General features: G+C 44.5%; 1 protein-coding gene across 1 annotated transcript in view; it reads left to right on the top strand.

Annotated features, from left to right (window-relative positions):
* The first annotated feature begins 2118 nt into the window (after positions 1-2118).
* The window catches only part of afap1l1b (actin filament associated protein 1-like 1b), a 44783-nt gene continuing 29401 nt past the window's right edge, over positions 2119-17500 (top strand). The window contains exon 1 of the mRNA XM_063203782.1: positions 2119-2235. Within this exon, the coding sequence (XP_063059852.1) occupies positions 2214-2235 (22 nt within the window). The 5' untranslated portion in view covers positions 2119-2213. The remainder of the gene's footprint in view (positions 2236-17500) is intronic.

The following is a 17500-nucleotide window of genomic DNA, read 5'->3' as shown; positions in this document are numbered from 1 at the left end:
GAGAAACTTACACCCCACATTATTTTGGGTAAGTATAGATGCGGAATATTAGGTTAATGGCTAAGATAAAGTAATTATGGAATAATCATGGGGGGGAAAATCATGATATACACAAATGTGCTAGTTGTGTTTTGGAACTAACTGCCATATAAAGTTATAAAACTGCTGTTAGGCACTAATGTTTGTAGCATTTGGGGACTATTAGTGTGTAAATGCTGGGGTGACGTTACTCTTTTTTTGTTATCCTTCAATGAGGAAATGACTGATTTTGGCTAAACGTGTGATGGCTTTGAAAAGACTGAACACTTGATGTGAGATGGAAATGTTCTAGGAAAGCAAAAGAAAGGATTTGAAAGGTTGGAGTGAAATCTGTTGGGATTATTTCATGAAGTTGTCATGGGAGTGCAAATGTATATGGAGGTTTTCGAGTAAGGACTTGAGGGACTAAAAATGTTTAAACACAAGTATGTAGGCCTAGTAGTACTATGTAAGATGAACACACTGTGCGAAAGATCAAGGGGGTATTCCAAGAACATGGCTAAATGATAAACCTGGCTAAGTTAACCTACAGGAAGTGGTAAACCTGCTAATATATATCCCTCAGATGTCATTCGTTAAGAAAATGAGCACTCCAGGCTCTTCTATTAGACTATTTAACACTACCTTGTGGTTACCTTAACCTGGTTTATTTTTGAGCCAGGTTCTTGAAATGCTCCCTTAGTCATGTTAGTTGTGCTGAGCACATGACCAGTCTGTGAGCACAGTAGGCTACAGATATATGGCCAGCTGATCACATGCCTGAAATGACACGGTTGAGCCCAAGAGATTTGTAGAAGACCATACTCAGACACAGTGGCTCTATCGTGTCCTTTGGTTGTCCCTATGATCGATGACATTCAGATGCTATAGGGACAGGCCTAGTTATTACAGATCTTGTTTCCTTTACAGGGCGTTTTTTGTCAGTATGTCTGTCTGTTTGTCTGCCTGAGACTGCAATGGGGATGTGGTGGAATATACAGTAGGCCTACCAATCATTTTGCCAAGCATACATTTACAATAATGTTTCTAAGTTACAGAGCAGACATTTTCTGACCTTTTTTGTTTCTGTTTTGTCTGTGCAATAATATGTTTTGACTGTTTTTGTTTCCATATCACGTTGCATTATTCTGGGTTTGGAAATGGTGAAATAACATGTCTTTGTAACAAACAAAAAGGCTCACAGGTTTTCAAGGTGTCTTTTCATCTGCAATATGATTACTAACTGCCATGTATGTTTGTATTTCTCTGGTTAATAACTCTGTTCAATTCACAACATAGCCCCCACAACACTGACACGTACACTGTAGGCTACTTAGTCTAGTGCTTACTGTACATCTTGGTAGGTGATAGCCTAGTATTGTTGGAGAAAGATGCCATAAACACAATTCAACACTTAGAACGTTTTTTAAATTCGTTTGGTTTTGTAACTGTGCAAGGATCCGCCAATAGTTAATTTAAATACAGTGAGACATCAGAGCAAAAATGTGTATATATTTTATTTAAATAAAAATGTGTTTTCATGTCAAATCTATTTCACCAAAAATGTTTGGTTTTTTTTCTCTCGGATGTACTACTATGCTGGCATGAATTATTAAGAAGACTACACCATCACATGATGGTCAATGGAGTGAGTCTGGTGAGCTGTAAGGTGCTAGCACTACTAGAATTACGTCATCGGTCGCCATATTGTTTTATTATAGGCACCTATGTCAGGTTACATGCCAGCACTATAAAGATTACGTCACCTGCTGCAATACATAGGCTACGCGGTTGATAGACTCAATAAATGGGCTTATATCAGCATTACTATATAAAACAGTTGCTATTACGGAATCCCACATGAACGCAGGGCAGTTGGAGAGGAGTGTTTCCATTTACTATTGAAGGTGTACCGTTCGTCACCATTCTACTGTAAGGTAAGAAACTATAGTCTGATTGACTACTGTACACTTCATCCTTAGTATCAACATGGATGGGGATGGTTGTTTTGGGGCGGGCACTAGGACCAAGTGAGCATGAAGCGGGATGGCGATTTTGGCGAGTGCTACCGCCCCGTTCTCCCACTCAGTCCCAAGTCAGTCCAGCTATTCGCGCGGCTCCGTCCCGAAAAGGAATCTTATCCAGGATAATAGGCTACCCAATTTATTTAAAAAGAAACAACTATCACATTGGACATGGACACCACTGAGACGACCTGTAAGTTTCATTTTGGATATATTTTGTTGTCACACAATAAGGGACACAGCATGGATACGTTTGGGAACTTTTAGAAGTGTGGGAGTAGATTGCCCCGTGTCCACTGACTGTGTGTCAGCCGGCAGGCTATCCAATGTCAGCGCTCAGTTCCCCAAGTGTAGCCCATTCCTGACTTTCTTAATCCGCTCGTCATTAGTCAAATTTTATAGCCAGAGATCCAATATGTTAGGGGTGATGCAACAGATGCACAATCTGAGCGGCAACTGCACGGAGGATGTACAGTATATGAGTCAGCTGTGTGCGTCTGTAGAACTAGGAGCGTTGGAGTTTGGGTAAATACCCGGTCGTCTCTGCACAATGAACAGGACTTTGAAGAACTGTAGTGGGGATAAACTATAGCAAACTTGATATCATGTGTCATGATGAAGTGAAGAATTACAATGCAGCTAAAATGACAGTGCCGTCTCGAGTTTTAAAACTCGCTCGTGAGTTTGGAGCAGCCTGGAATGTTGGTCGTGTGGCAAATAATCTCAGATGTGTGAGTGACATCCGTAGCGTGAGAGTCGTGTAGCAACAGAGATCCACACTGCACAGACTTGCTTGAAGGAAAAGGTGAACGGGCCCCCGTAGCCTTCATCCTGAAATTGTGGGTTGCGTCAATGATGTTGTCATGATGTTTAGATCTCACCACAAGCTAGAAGAAAATTTGCACAGGCATGTAGTGTCAGTGTCACTGTTTCAGTAACTCACAGTTGGTTGTAGAGGCAGAAACAGAAGACAGAGGCACTGTCTGCCTATTTCTGACAATGTGACAATAATTGATGTCGTTGCGTATTGTTTGTTGGAATAGGAGTTTTACGCACACTTTTTATTTCAAGTTTTCTGTTCTTTTTCTGGTTGCCTGCAGTAGGCCTACTTAGGCTATTCTATGAATTGTTAAGTTCAATGCTCTTCTCAACAATGACATCAGTAAGTGACATCAAATCACTGTGTGAAGCCATCCGGAAACCTCCAGAGAGATTGTCTTCCTCGACCACTGAAGACTGTGGATAGTGCTTCACTCATCGCCACTTAAATAGCATCCAAATGGACAGCTGTTTTGCCTCTAAACCTCTTTTGTCAAATCTGGCTTCCATTTCCGTTAGATGTTTTTAAATTAAGTGCAGGAGCGTCTCTCTGTGTGTGTCTGTGAGATACTATATCTGTGAATGAATGAGTCTTTTCAAAGAACAGTAGGCCTGAACAGCTGCCTTCATGACGTCAGCTTCATTCAGTCAAAGAGAATGTCTTTTGCAGTATAATCTGCCCACAATGTAGCTGGCTGTTGGGAATGTGTTATAAATACAATCTGACACCATAATAATGATGATGCATTTTTAAACCAGTACCTCTGTGACTATTATGTCTTACGATGTATCAAGTGACATTATCTTCTACCTCCCATTCAAGTGTTGAAGATGAGATGTTTTTTGGGTATGTGCAATGTAGATCCCCCCACTCACGTGAATCCTTCTGAATGACTGAAGAGGATGTCTACATCTTTACACTCCTAATGGAGTCCCTGAATAGACTCTCTTGCTCTTTCTTGTTGTTCTCAAGAGAGTATTTTAACTGTCAGTAGGCCTTTTGTTCTGTCTTCAATCAACTCATCATCAGTCTGTCTTCACCACTAATCTGGGATCTCCTCATCTCTTACTCCCAACATGTAATCCATCACCTGCTGTTGTGGCTCTCCTCACTGTTAATCTCACTCGTCTCGGACCCCCTCCTGTCTCACTCCCTGCTATTAATCTAGGACCAGTCCAGGACCACCTCCTCCTTTCACCCCTCAGTGTTAATCTAGGACAGACTCCTCTTTCACCTCGCGTTAATCTCGGACCCCCTCCTGTCTGACTCCATGCTATTAATCTAGGACTAGGAACAGTCCAAGACTACCTCCTCCTTTCACCCCTCAAGTCTTAATCTAGGACAGACTCCTCTCTCACCTCACGTTAATCTCGCTCCCCATTGTTAATTTAGAGCGGTGATTCTCAAAGTGTGGCCCGGGGACCATTGGTGGTCTGCGACAGGACTCAGGTGGTCAGCGAGGGGATTTCTGCTTTTCAAAGACAAGCTAGATGTAGGCTATATTTGTAACATTATTACAAAACATAGCTGAAGTCATATTTTCACCACAATAAGACAGGCTTGTAATGTGAAAAAAGTAAGTGATCTGCATTGAAATTAGCAGTGTCAAATTAGCAGTTGAAATCAGTTGATAGGTGGTCCCTGAACATTTTGGGGGGGACAAAGTGGTCCTCGAGCTAAAAAAAAAAGTTTGAGAAGCCACCTCCTCTATCACCTCTAGTCTCCTCCTCTATCACTCCTCAGCATTCATTTAGGACAAACTTCCCCTCTCACCTCACGTTAATCTAGGACCCCCTCCTGTCTCACACCCTGCTGTTAATCCAGAGTGACCTCCTCTGTCAAGCCTCAATGTTAATCTAGAACAGTGTTTCCCAACCTTTTTTGTCTTGTGTACCCCCTAAGTATTTCTAGTTGTGCCATGAGTACCCCCAAGTCAAGTTTTACATAATTTTCTCTATTCTAATGTAACTAAGCCCCATACATTTGTTGAAATTATTTTTTCCAAGTACCCCCTGCAGTATGTTTGCGTACCCCTAGTGGTACACATACCCCTGGGTGGGAAACACTGATCTAGAACCTCCTCCTCCTCTCTCATTCCCCACCATTCATCTTGGACCACCTCCTCTCTCAGTCCTCATCGTCCATCACCTCCTTTGTTACTCCCTACAACTAATCTATCACCTCCTCCCTCGATCTTGATGTCTAATCTATGAATCTATGAGCACTTCCTCTCTTGTCACTGCTAATCCGTCTCCTCCTTTGCCTTCATTAGTTGTCTATAGTCACCATTTACCACCCCTGTCTGTCTGTCTGTCTACCTGTCTGTCTATCTGTCATTTGCCTTTCTCTCTCTCTCTCTCTCTCTCTCTCTCTCTCTCTCTCGCTCTCGCTCTCGCTCTCGCTCTCTATCTCTCTCTCTCTCTCTCCCTGTTCCTTTCCCAATTCCTCTATCCTCCATTCTCCTTTCGTATCTGTGTCCTGACTTGTGTAGAGGAGGAAGGGCCCCTGCTCCCCCTTCATACCTTCTCATCACCAGCTCCATTCCTTTAATCTGTAATCACCTTTACGACTTCTTGCTCACTCACTCCCTCCCCTCCTCCTCCTCTCGCCCCCTCCTCCTCTTCAGTCTCTCTGTCTCTCTCTCCCCCCAACAAACACATCTCACGCACCTCCATCCCCAAATGTATCTCTTCTTCTTGCTCACTCCCTCTCTCCCCTCCTCCTCTCGCCCCCTCCTCCTCCTCTGCCCTCTTTCTCTCTCTCCCCCTTCCCCCGCCCACCCCACATCCCACACACTGCCATCCCCACATTTCTCTTAAGTTCATCTTTCTATAATCATCTTCTTAACATCCCCATCCTCTTCCTATTCCTCTTTCCTCCACGTTTGTCTTGTCACTCTATCTCTCCGTCGCTCTACCCTTTCCGCCCTTTGCTGTGCTGCGGTCTGTTTCTGCCCAGCTTGCTCTCTCTCTCATCTCTCCTCTTTCCCTGTGCTGTCACTGTGAAGGTCAACCTGTTGAAGAGACTATTTATGACTTGTATAGTTAAAGTGGCCACCTTCACACCAAACACCACCTTGACAAGGTCTCCTGAACTTTGTTTCGTGAATGTAATGTCTAAAGTCGCTTTGCCAAAAATATATACTACTTTTAGGAAGTTTCATGTCATATTTAATATGAAGCTGCATGCATAGAATAGCCTTTCTAATGATGATACGTAGATCTATGTCTTTGATACCGACCAATCCCCCCCACACACACACACACATTTTCACCCCCACACCCACCCACACACACACACACACACACACACACACAAACACAAACATCTCACACACATGGCCTTCCCCACACTTCCCTTGAGTTCGTCTTTCTAGTTTCTTCTTATCATCCTCCCTGTCCTCTTCCTATTCCTCTTTCCTCCACGTCAGTCAGTCTGTCACTCTATCTCTCTAGCCTTTCCCCCCTTATTCTGCACTGTGCTGAAGTTTGTTCCTGCTCAGCTTCCTCTCCTCTCTCCTCTCCTCTCTCCTCTCCTCTCTCCATGTGTTGTCATCGTGAAGGTCAGCCTGTTGAGGAGACTATTTATGACTCTCTCTCTCAGTGAAAACTTCCGCGTTCCGTCCTCGTCCAGGATATCCGCGGCCGTTAACATGTATGACTGTGTTGTGTTTGTTGTGCGGTTGCCAGGAAAAAACAGCCCCATCACACACGGCACAGCACAGCACAGCACAGGGACGCCACACAACACGGTATACTGCTGCTTTAGTCACCGTGACACTTCCTCTCCGAGGTTGTCTTCCATATGTGCTTCTCCTCTCTCCTACTTCACACAGAGAAATGGAAGCACTGTGTGCCTAAGCTTGTCACACTTTTTTGCAAAACGATTGCAGTATGTACAGAGAAATGGAGGTACTAACTTACTGGGTAACTAAGGTTTCGACACTGGAAGTAATTTTTTGCAGAAGGTGTTTGCCTCTCGAGCTATTATGTTATAACCCTCAGACAAATGTCACATTGTACCTTAGGCGAGACATTATATTGGAAAGGAGGTGCATAACTGCTTGCAAAAAAGTACTACCTTTGCAACAAGTTAAGTTACACAGCAGTGCGTATATTTCTCTGAGTATTATGTCTTCCTACTGCCCCCACCACCCCCACCCCCACCTCCACGCCCACAACCCCCACCCCCACCTCCACGCCCACAACCCCCACCCCCACCTCCACGCCCACAACCCATCCAGTCCGTGTTCTGCACACATTACTTCACAAGTCTATGTAATTATCACTCAGTGAAAAATACATACCGTTAACTCCGAGAGGACTCAAGGGGCATCATTCTCTTGTTATCTCAAATTAGAGTCTTTGAGAGAGACTTTTTGTCTTTGTACCCATTCAAGATTGTGATACCACCTGTAATTTCCTGGAATTTACCTGGAGCGCTTTGGAATCTAGGCTATGTGCAACCACAACGCAGCAGAGGTGTATAAATACCCAAAGAGAGTATGTTTAGTGCCTGTGTGTGCCTGCGACATGCAGTCTTCTTTCCTCTGTTGAGGCCCAAGTATAATTCAGTGGAAAGGATGTTGGGCAGGACTGGACTGAGACCGAGAAAAGACCCGGGCATTTTTACGTGCCCTTCTCTAATGGGGTTTTCACACCTGGTCCCTTTTAGCCATTTAAGTGAACTTAGACCTGTGACTCAGCATTTGAAAGAGTACCCTTGGAAGTGAACTACTGAGACCTTTATTGACGTGGTCTCAGTACAGTTCGCTTATGAGTTCTCACAAGTCACACTTGTGACAAGGTGTAATCACTTAGGGAGGGATAGAGGACCGAGTGTGATCAAAAAAAGGACTGACACACTACAAAAGCCTAACAGAACCAGAAAGATCAGCCGGTTCTTTTTGCAATACACTCACAATATGAACAAAAACATAACTGAGACCTTTTGCTGTCGGTTCACTTTTTGGTCCACTTAAAGAGGACTGAGTTCGGTTCACTTAAAGAGAACTAGGTGTGAAAATGCCCTTAGAAAATACAAAAAAAGAACCCAACAGCATTAGCCCCTGAGGACTCTCGGCCCACCGGGAAATATCCTGTATGCCAGATTACCAGGCCTGGCCTGATGTTGGGTGTACTACTACCAGAGAAACAGGACATCCTGACACATACTTAAAGTATTTCGCTAGCTCTTGTAGTTTTCCAGTCGCCAGCTATTTCAACTATGGTGGACTATAGGCACACATGACCTGAGTTCAACTCGTCATATCACACTTCCAAACATGATGAACTCAAAGCAAACTTGTCCAGTAGATGCGAACTTAGTCTTACATGTAGTTACTATGTTCACTGCTGCGGTTCGGTCATATACCAAAGCAGACCAACTGAATTATAATGGGGGGGATATTGCATTTCGCATCAAGCCATTATATCATTTCAACATTTCATGGCGTCCTTGCAAAAGTGCAGTGACAGACCTCTGGGAAACAAAACTTTCTCCTCGGTGTCCCGACATCCATCACACTAACTAAAGATAGTGTTTAGGGGTCGTTCATCACCACCATTGCTTCAGGGGAGGAGAACCACCCCTGACAGGAAGCCGTGTCTCTTTGCTTGTTTTCAGCTGTCATCCATCTGAAATCCCACTTTTTTTCTTCTGCCATATATCAGACGTTGCACAATCTGCAATTAAGCACAATGCAGTACAGCCACAGTACAGTTGGGTCCCTCCACAGCCTCTCTCTCTCTCCATGCTGTCCTGCCAAGTATGACCCAAGATGGCTTGATGAAAGCCATTCTCCTCTCTCTCTCTCTCTCTCTCTCTCTCTCTCTCTCTCTCTCTCTCTCTCTCTCTCTCTCTCTCTCTCTCTCTCTCTCTCTCTCTCTCTCAATGATGTCTATCCCCCGGAGCTTCTAATTACTGGCCTGCAGAGCAAGAGAGGGGTGTTGAACAATATCTGCTGCCAGAAAATGCCTGCTGGCGATGTGTGGACCATCAAAGTCAAGATGGGAGTGTTTGTTTCCTTTCACCGCAGCTTGGTAGCCCTGAAGATAGAACCAAACTCCTATATATGGGCTTATCTATAATATTGCCAATGTTGCAAGCTACAAACCCCAACTCCGATGAAGTTGGGACGTTTGGTAAACAGTGAATTAAATCAAAATTCTATCATTTTCAAAACATTCAATCTATGCATTAGATGGAGAACAGTGAAAAGACAACATATTAAGTGTTAAAACCGAGAANAAATATTGTTTTGGGGGGCATATGTACTCATTTCTAATTTGATAAATCCAACACGTCTCAAAAGAGTTGGGACGGGGATCAGTGAAATTTAGTAAACATCCAAGTAATATAAAACAACAAAGAAGAACATTTCAAAATTAATTGTACTGACGGACAATATAGGTGTCCAGGTATAAGATCATCACAGAGAGGCTGAGTCACTCAGAATTAAAGATGCAAAGGGAATAATTACCATAGTTATTACATACATTTTTTAATTCCCTTTGATTTAGCACGATTGAGTGTATATAAGACATATTTTTGTTAATAAAATCATTGTATAGGTTCATGACATCATGAAATATATATTGGCTGTAGTCTCACTCTAATTCCTGGAGTGCTAGAGCTATTGAAACTTGACCATATTAAGAATGCTTAATGCGTGCAAATGATACAGGGGTGTAACATTCTCCTAAGCACCTGAGCTCACTTGAAATAAACCCAGAAGACATGGGAAACTGTCCTTTGCTTACAGAAGTCAGCAGAAGTTGTAGAAGTCCATTCTTTTTGACAATAATAGAGCATTGCACATCCTGTGCTACAGTGAAAATGGACCATCCAACTTGTGTTAGTGCTAGCTTCAAAAGTCAGCCTCCATGATGGCATGCGGGTGCAGTAGTGCATTGGTTAAGATGTTCTCACTCATCTGTAGAGTTAAATACAGTGCTGAATGGTATAAATGGGTTTTAAACAGCATGAAAAGCCACTCATGCATTATATTTTGAAGGGAGATCTTCGATTACTGCCACATAGTAAGGTCAAATTGCATTCTCTACTATGTTTTAACAGTTTGGCTCCATCATAAGGACCAGCAGGTGATAAAATGGTGGGTTTTTGGTCAAGACCTGTCACACTGTAAGCACTACAGAAAGGAACATTGCAAAACATGACAAGGAATACACCCACCATTTAAGCTGGTGAAATCATGTCCAAGATAGGAATTAACACTGTTTTTTATATAAAATCATCTCATCGGTTAATGTATTTAACTGTTAAGTGTTGTCTTTTGTTTTGTTTGTAGTCTTCCTCGACATTTGCTGCCATTTATTGTCCCCGTCCCAACTCTTTTGAGACGTGTTGGATTTATCAAATTAGAAATGAGTACATATGTCCCCCAAAACAATCTTTTTTCTCGGTTTGAACACTTAATATGTTGTCTTTTCACTATTCTCCATCTAATGAATAGATTGAATGTTTTGAAAATAATAGCATTTTGATTTAATTCACTGTTTACCAAACGTCCCAACTTCATCGGAGTTGGGGTTTGTACATCTTACTTGTTATTAAAGATAGGCCTACTTAACTTGTTACTTGTTGTAACTGAACTGAAGGAAAAAGATCCTCAGTCCTGGCACTTCAGTTGATTTAACAAGTCAGCACAATCATTTTGTGGGCCAATACATGAAAGTTACTCTAAAGTTTCAAAGTCGCATTTAAGTTCCGTTAATGTTACTGAATGTATAACCAAACTCCAACATTGTATATGGGGGGCCCCTGTAGTTTTACCACAGTCCTGGAGACACCTGTAAACCTTTATGAAACCTGGATGTGACTTAGAAAGTACAAAAAGCTTCCTGGGGCGGCAGATATAACTAAATTCCTACATTATATATGGGTTTAGAATAATGCAAATGTTGCAACATTATTTAATACTTGTCAGTAGCCCCATAATGCCTGCTGTTCCTCCAGTGGAACGCTGTAATACCCATTGAAAAGTTAACTATCATGCTACTACAATACTATGACTATAATATCCAGTCTTCAGTAATGCACAACGTCTTGGTTTTTGCCATTCTGGTACAAGCAATGTTATAACACAGTGTTTCAAAGGGTTAAAGCTACTTAGAAAGTTCAACCATCCTGAACTGACTGAAGATGCAACCAAACTCCTACAGTATATATAGGGGCCCCCTGCAGCTTTACCACAGCTAGTCCCGGGGACACCTCCAAACCCCTATAAAAGCCTGGATGACACGACATGACATAACACTGCAGCCTCCATGTTGTTTATAGCCCCCCTCTGCCTGGCATATCATGCTTTTACATAGGCCTACATGTTGAGCAGGGTTGGATGTTTGGATTAGGCCTCTCCTGTCCTCCCGCTGCAGTGTTTAGGGCATATGGCAGTGCGGCTCTATAAATACGTTTTGAGCAGGGCCCAGACAAAGACACTACTCTTCTGCCACATGCATGCACAGGCTGCGACCAGAAGGGAAAACGCACAGACGTGATAGTGTCTCGCTGGAATTTCGCCTTCTCCGAGGGAGGGGGTAGAGATAGAGAGAGAGAGACGAGAGACAGTGAGAAGAGAAAGAAAGAAAGCCCCCCTATCAAGGCGAGCCCTTGTGTTGTGCATGGTCTCCGCAGAAAGCTGGAGAGCGGTATAAAAGAGAGAGAGGGATGGAGGGAGGGAGGCCGCAGACTAGAGCGGGACTGGGACGGCCACTCTGCTGCAGGGGCTGAAATGGGGGTTTTGTCTCGGGGGCTACCCCCTGGATGACTGACTCATGGTGTTGTGCAGCCGGAAACCGCTGGCAAGAGGTCAGAGAGGGCACGGGCGGCACAGCGGTGACCTGGTTCGTTTCACTGCCTCTCACAAGAGAGAGAGTCAAGTGTGTGTGTGCGTGTGCGTGTGCGTGTGCGTGTGTGTGTGTGTGTGTTTCCCTCCCCCCTCATTCCCTTTCGACTTGATGTTGCCTCGTTTGGCTTTCAAAGGCTTGTCAAGTGTCCAGCACTGGCAATTAGAATGGACTTTTAGTTTGTGGATATTTGTGTCAGTAGATTTGAAGGAGCCTGTGATAGCAGTAGTTACTAACTCATACAGGGCTCCTGTGGTTTATATATGAACATGTTTGTGGATATTTGCTTGAGGTGGTAGTAGTAGCAGTAGACCCTTGTGGGATCGTTATGGTTTAATCTTCTAACCACTTTCTGGTGCCACCGCAGGTTAATAATTGATCGTTTGCATTCCTGTGCAGCTTGAAGGATTAGTTAGTGTTTGGCTTTCTGTTAAACAGCAGCCTGCTGGACAAGCCACTGGTCCAGCAAGTTGGCTCTAGGTTGAGAGGATACGTTTCAGCGCAGTGTTTCCCAACTTTTTCTTTTTCATGTACAGGACTGACTTAAGATGGTATGGGGCCTCTAGCCTACAGGTTTGCTGTAGGCCTCCCCAGACTGCAACTTCAATAGTAAAATTGCATACACGGTGTCATAAGTTTGAGCAAGGAATGAGTATTACCAAGACTGAGAACTCATCTTGTCACAGTTCTGCAATTATTGATTTTCCCCTCCATTTTAGCCTATCGCGGACCCGTCTGGCAGGTGGGGGGCCCCTAGGCTGCAGCCATATCTATCTAGCCTGTGCGTTAATCCAGTCCTGTTCATCTACCCCTAAGCCTTTTTGTCATACCATGTGTACCCCCTCACTCATACTCTATAACTCCTCCTCTATCTCAATGTGACAGTGCTCCATACATTTCTTATGATTGCATTTTTTCTAAGGATCCCCTACAGTGAACACCTAGTGGTGCACGTGGACACCTCGCGAACACCTAGTGGTACACGTTGGCAAACACTGAGTTAGTGTTTAACTTTCTGTTAAACAGCAGCTCCTGAACAGCTCTGGTCCAGCAGGTTGCTTCTAGGTTGCTAGCTACGATGTACAAACATCACATTCCCATGACTGCGTGACTGGGATCTCATGACTTTGCAACCCTGAATCAAACAGAGGAATCCTCAGAGAGTGGAGCACGAGAGAGAGAGAGACAGACAGAGACCGAGATGGAGACAGAAAGACGGCATCTCTTGAGACAGGCTTTCTTTTAGACTTGTTTTTGCATGCTATGTGAAGGAGTGCACGGCAACAGACATCCTCCTTTCTTCCTTGCCTTGTCTGATGCCCTGCAGAAGTGAACGAGACTCCAACTTACTTGAACCTTAGGCCCAAATTTAAGCCTGTGTTGTTGTTTTTTTCTATCACCAGAACATGCGTCGATAACAAACCCGCGACCGCAAGCTTCTCGCATTGTCTTCCACATCCTGTTGATGCGTGTTTGGCGTGGGGTTGTTGTGTTCCTCTAAATAAACAACGGTGACGAAAAAAAAATGCGTAGGGGAGTAGGCTAAAGTGTCCAAAAATAGCCGTTGTATTGTGTCCCTGCCAGACGGTAATGACAAGTGAAGTAAGTGCTTAGACGTGGGTCGACTGACACCAAGGAGCCTCCCTCGTCAGAGTTACTGATGCTTGTTGTTTACCCCAGCTGGAAGTAAAGGACTCCCGGCCGACAGGAAGCTCCTCTCCCAGGGTGTTTTTGTCCAGGATCGTGCCATCCGTGCTGCTCAGACTCTTGTCGTGCAGCTGAGGCTTGTGAGAACAATCCTGAGAGCTTTCTGTTGCTGTTGCTGTTGCTCTCTCTCTCTCTCTCTCTCTCTCTCTCTCTCTCTCTCTCTCTCTCTCTCTCTCTCTCTCTCTCTCTCTCTCTCTCTCTCTCCCTCCCTCCCTCTCTCCCTCCCTCTCTATCTCCCTCTCTCTACCTCTCTCTCTCTCTCTCTCTCTCTCTCTCTCTCTCTCTGTGGCTACCCCCCTCTGGTTTCCTTACCCCCCGCCTGCCCACCCAGCTGTATGGTGTGTGGTGCGCCCGCTGCCCTGCATGTCTGTAATTCACCCCACCGCCCAAGCCACCGCCGTCAACCACCGAAAATTGTCCACATTCAATTACGGCTGTCGTCCCCCATCCCCCATCCCCCATCCCCCCCACCCATAACCACCCGGCCCCCCTTAACAGCACACATGTCCTCCATGTGACCTTGTGATGGGTTGCACAAAGGCCTCCTCTGTGGACCATCCCAACATGTGCATGCTTGCCTTGCCTTGCACACGGCTCACGGTTTTAGACTTAAGGCTCAGGCAGGCAGGCACATGGTGTGGCCCAGGCTCGTGATGCGATCTGATGGCCAGGGCCCTACAGGGCTGCCTGTCTGGCGCTCTGAAGAACAGCTGATGCGCTTCACCCAGGGGAGTGTGGAAAGGGAGTGCCTGTTGAAGTTGTGATCCTTGGAAAGTGAAGGCGTGGTGGTGGTGTCATATGTACTGTACTGTATATTGCATAGTTACTGTATGACGTGACGCTACTACACAGAGGGGTCGCTCTTTGTGTAATTAGTGTGTCTTGAAAAACTTGAACACCTACATGACAACTACATGACAAATCCGTGTAGCCAAATAATTTCTCCTTTGGGGATGAATAAAATCTACTCAACCCGATCCACTCAGATTCAGGAGAATGACCAAAATCTGCTAAATGTATGTCAAAAATTCTTCTGGTGAAGGTGTTTTTCTCACATTTAAATTTAGGTAGGAGGCAGGCCTTGAGCTGAAGCAAGTAGTAGGCCTACTTTGTATGATGGCTGTTTGCAATGCAACCCCTTCGGCTGGCGTGGTGTATTGTGGTATGGATATTGTTTGGCCAGCTTGTATGCACGTTAGGCCTTTAACGATACACTCGACTCACATTTCGATTCGTATCACGATTTTTGACCTACGGTTCGATACACCATTCCTACACCATTTCACATTTTTCAATATTATTTAATAAAATTATGAATTAAAACTTTGACAGTTTATAGGAACAATATATTACAAGAGGCTATAATATATTTTTTTAAAGTTTACATGTGATAATGATGATGATTTGAAGCTTGGAAGCACTATCACTTCATATCATTTGATTTTTTTCTGGACTGATGGGAAACAAAACTTTGAAAGGGCGTATCACGATACTGCCTCCTTGTATCACGATACAGTATTGTGACTCTGTGTATCACGATTTCTCGGTTCGATACAATATCGTTACAGCCCTAATGTACGTATCTGAATATTTTGTATTTTGTAGAATCCAGCGGGAGGAATAGGAAGCAGACAAATTATGGGGAAATTTACCTAAATGTACAAAATTAGAAATATGAACAGTTCTGTATTGTTGAAGGTGTTTAGAGGTAGAACAGTGGCCAAGTGGGGTTTTGTCTGGTGGCTGTTTGCAGTGCATCCCCTGATGTGGTGTGGTGTGGTGTGGTGTGTTGTAGTGCAGATATTGTTTGGCCAGCTCGTTCGTACGTATGAATCTGCCGCATATTTTGTATGTTAGAGAGTCCAGCGGGAGGAATAGGAATAGGACGCAGACAATTTTTTGGAAAATTACCCAAATTTACAAAATTAGAGATACGAACATTATTCTTCTCCATTGTTGAAGGTTTTGTTGGGCTCTCATATAGGTTAGAGGTAAAACAGTGACCAAGTGCTGTTGTGTGTGGCTGACTGTTTGCAATGCATCCCCCGGTGTGCTGTGGTGTAGTGTGGTGCGGTGCGGTGTACAGTGTGTTGTAGTGCGGATATTGTTTGGGCAGCTCGTACTTACGTACGTATCTGCATATTTTGTATGTTGGAGAGTTGTCCAGCGGGAGGAATAGGAAGCAGAAGGACAGGCTTGATAGAAGCTGCTAGTGCTGCTGCTGCTGCTGTCGTCAGCCCAGACAGGAAGCCACAGCTGCGGGACATATCCTTTTACCCACAATGCCGTGCCAACGCCACGGAGCTGCCACACAGCTGCACTCCAATCCCCCTGGCCCGTATCAGTCAGGGCCCTCTGTGTGTGTGTGTGTGTGTGTGTGTGTGTGTGTGTGTGTGTGTGTGTGTGTGTGTGTGTGTGTGTGTGTGTGTGTGTGTGTGTGTAATGTGTGTGTGTGTGTGCGTGTGTAATGAGTGTGTGTGTGTGTGTGTGTGTGTGTGTGTGTGTGTGTGTGTGTGTGTGTGTGTGTGTGAGAGAGAGAGAGAGAGTCGGAGTGCTTCAAAGTGTATCCCACAGTAACTTCTGCGGGCGTTTCGTCATTTGTCAAGTCGCATTGTCCCTCTTTCTCCGAGGACGATGTCACCCTCTAAATTTGGACCGGGGCTTAACAATGGCACATTGTGGAGGTGATTTGCCGGCTAAATGAATGGGGCTTTTGAACAAGGCCTTGAGAAACTCCCAAGACCCTCTGGGCCAGACGGTTGTCATATACTGTATGGGCTTCAGTGAACCTCTTTTTTATTAATGAAAAAAGTAACATTTAGGGGCGGTGGCTGATGTCCTCCCAACGAATCATGATAGGGCTTATCTTTCTTCCTAACCAATCATGATAGGGTTCATCTTGCTTCCTAACCAATCATGATAGGGTTCATATTCCTTGCCATTGAATACTCCAAGAGTCCCAGTTCCTTTATGACTGGAATTGTTCTGTCAGAAACAATGTAGAAACATAAATGGAATTTAACATTGATGTGGTGCTCAGCTTCAGTTTCATGATTAACTTAGAGATATATAGCTTAGGGATATTTTTGTGTTGTTATTTCATAAGCATAGCCAATTGGGTAAGTAATTAAGCTGACATGCTTCCAGCGACTTGCAGTTATTTAGGTTAAGTCCCTAGGGTGGGGTGGGGTGGGGTTGGATGCCTTGCTCAAGGGCACACCTGCCATGGATGAGGAGGCGGGATACTGTTAGCACTAGTTATGTGCCCACCCACCCACACACACGTTACTCACTGGTACTGGTGCTCTGTCCATATGCGCTGCCTCGTCGAAATGAGCTATCACTAGGCTGTTAACATACCCACCTGGCTTTAGGTGGGATACTGCAGCCAGGTAAAATGTTTTACAACATTCAGTCAGTCCATGTGTTGTGCATCAATTTGCACTCAATTGCAATAGATGTTTCAACTAATAAAGAAATGTATTGGCACTGGCAATGGCCAAAATGTTATTCAAATTCATTCCGTTCCTTGTTGTCACCATTTAATCGAGCAGCCGACATTGAAAGCTAATGGATGGAAGGAGCTATCCCTAGTGATGATGTATTTGTAGCTCTTTCTTCATGTGGTTGTTGCACTGCTCTTTTACAACATTCTCCAATCCCGAATCATCATCCACACTGCTTCCATTCACAATTGAGCAACGGGCGGACATTGGAAACTTAATAGAAGGGGGTATTCCTGATGATGATGATGCTGCTGATCCTTCCTCATCTGGTGGTTGCACTGCGCTGCGCTGCGCTGCTCTTTAAGTGCATTCTCCAAGCCCATCCCTGCTTATTTATGGATCCTTGATGCCTCCCAGCTGACTAGCAGCATAGCAAGACCTGCCTGGCCCACACCCTGATTGTGCATCTGCCTGCAGTCCTGTTTACACCTACGCCAGAAACCTCTGGAGCTCATTACTCCCTCGGCCCATTACAGCTGTAGTCTGGACCATATGGAAAAGACTCAACTCAGTCTCTCTGTCTCTCTCCCCCACATCATCATCATCATCCCAATACAC

The sequence above is a fragment of the Engraulis encrasicolus genome, chromosome 7, assembly GCF_034702125.1.
Source record: "Engraulis encrasicolus isolate BLACKSEA-1 chromosome 7, IST_EnEncr_1.0, whole genome shotgun sequence".
In the NCBI taxonomy this organism is placed as follows: domain Eukaryota; kingdom Metazoa; phylum Chordata; class Actinopteri; order Clupeiformes; family Engraulidae; genus Engraulis; species Engraulis encrasicolus.
Note: the sequence above shows the minus strand (reverse complement) of the source record. Positions and strands in the feature narration are given on the sequence as shown.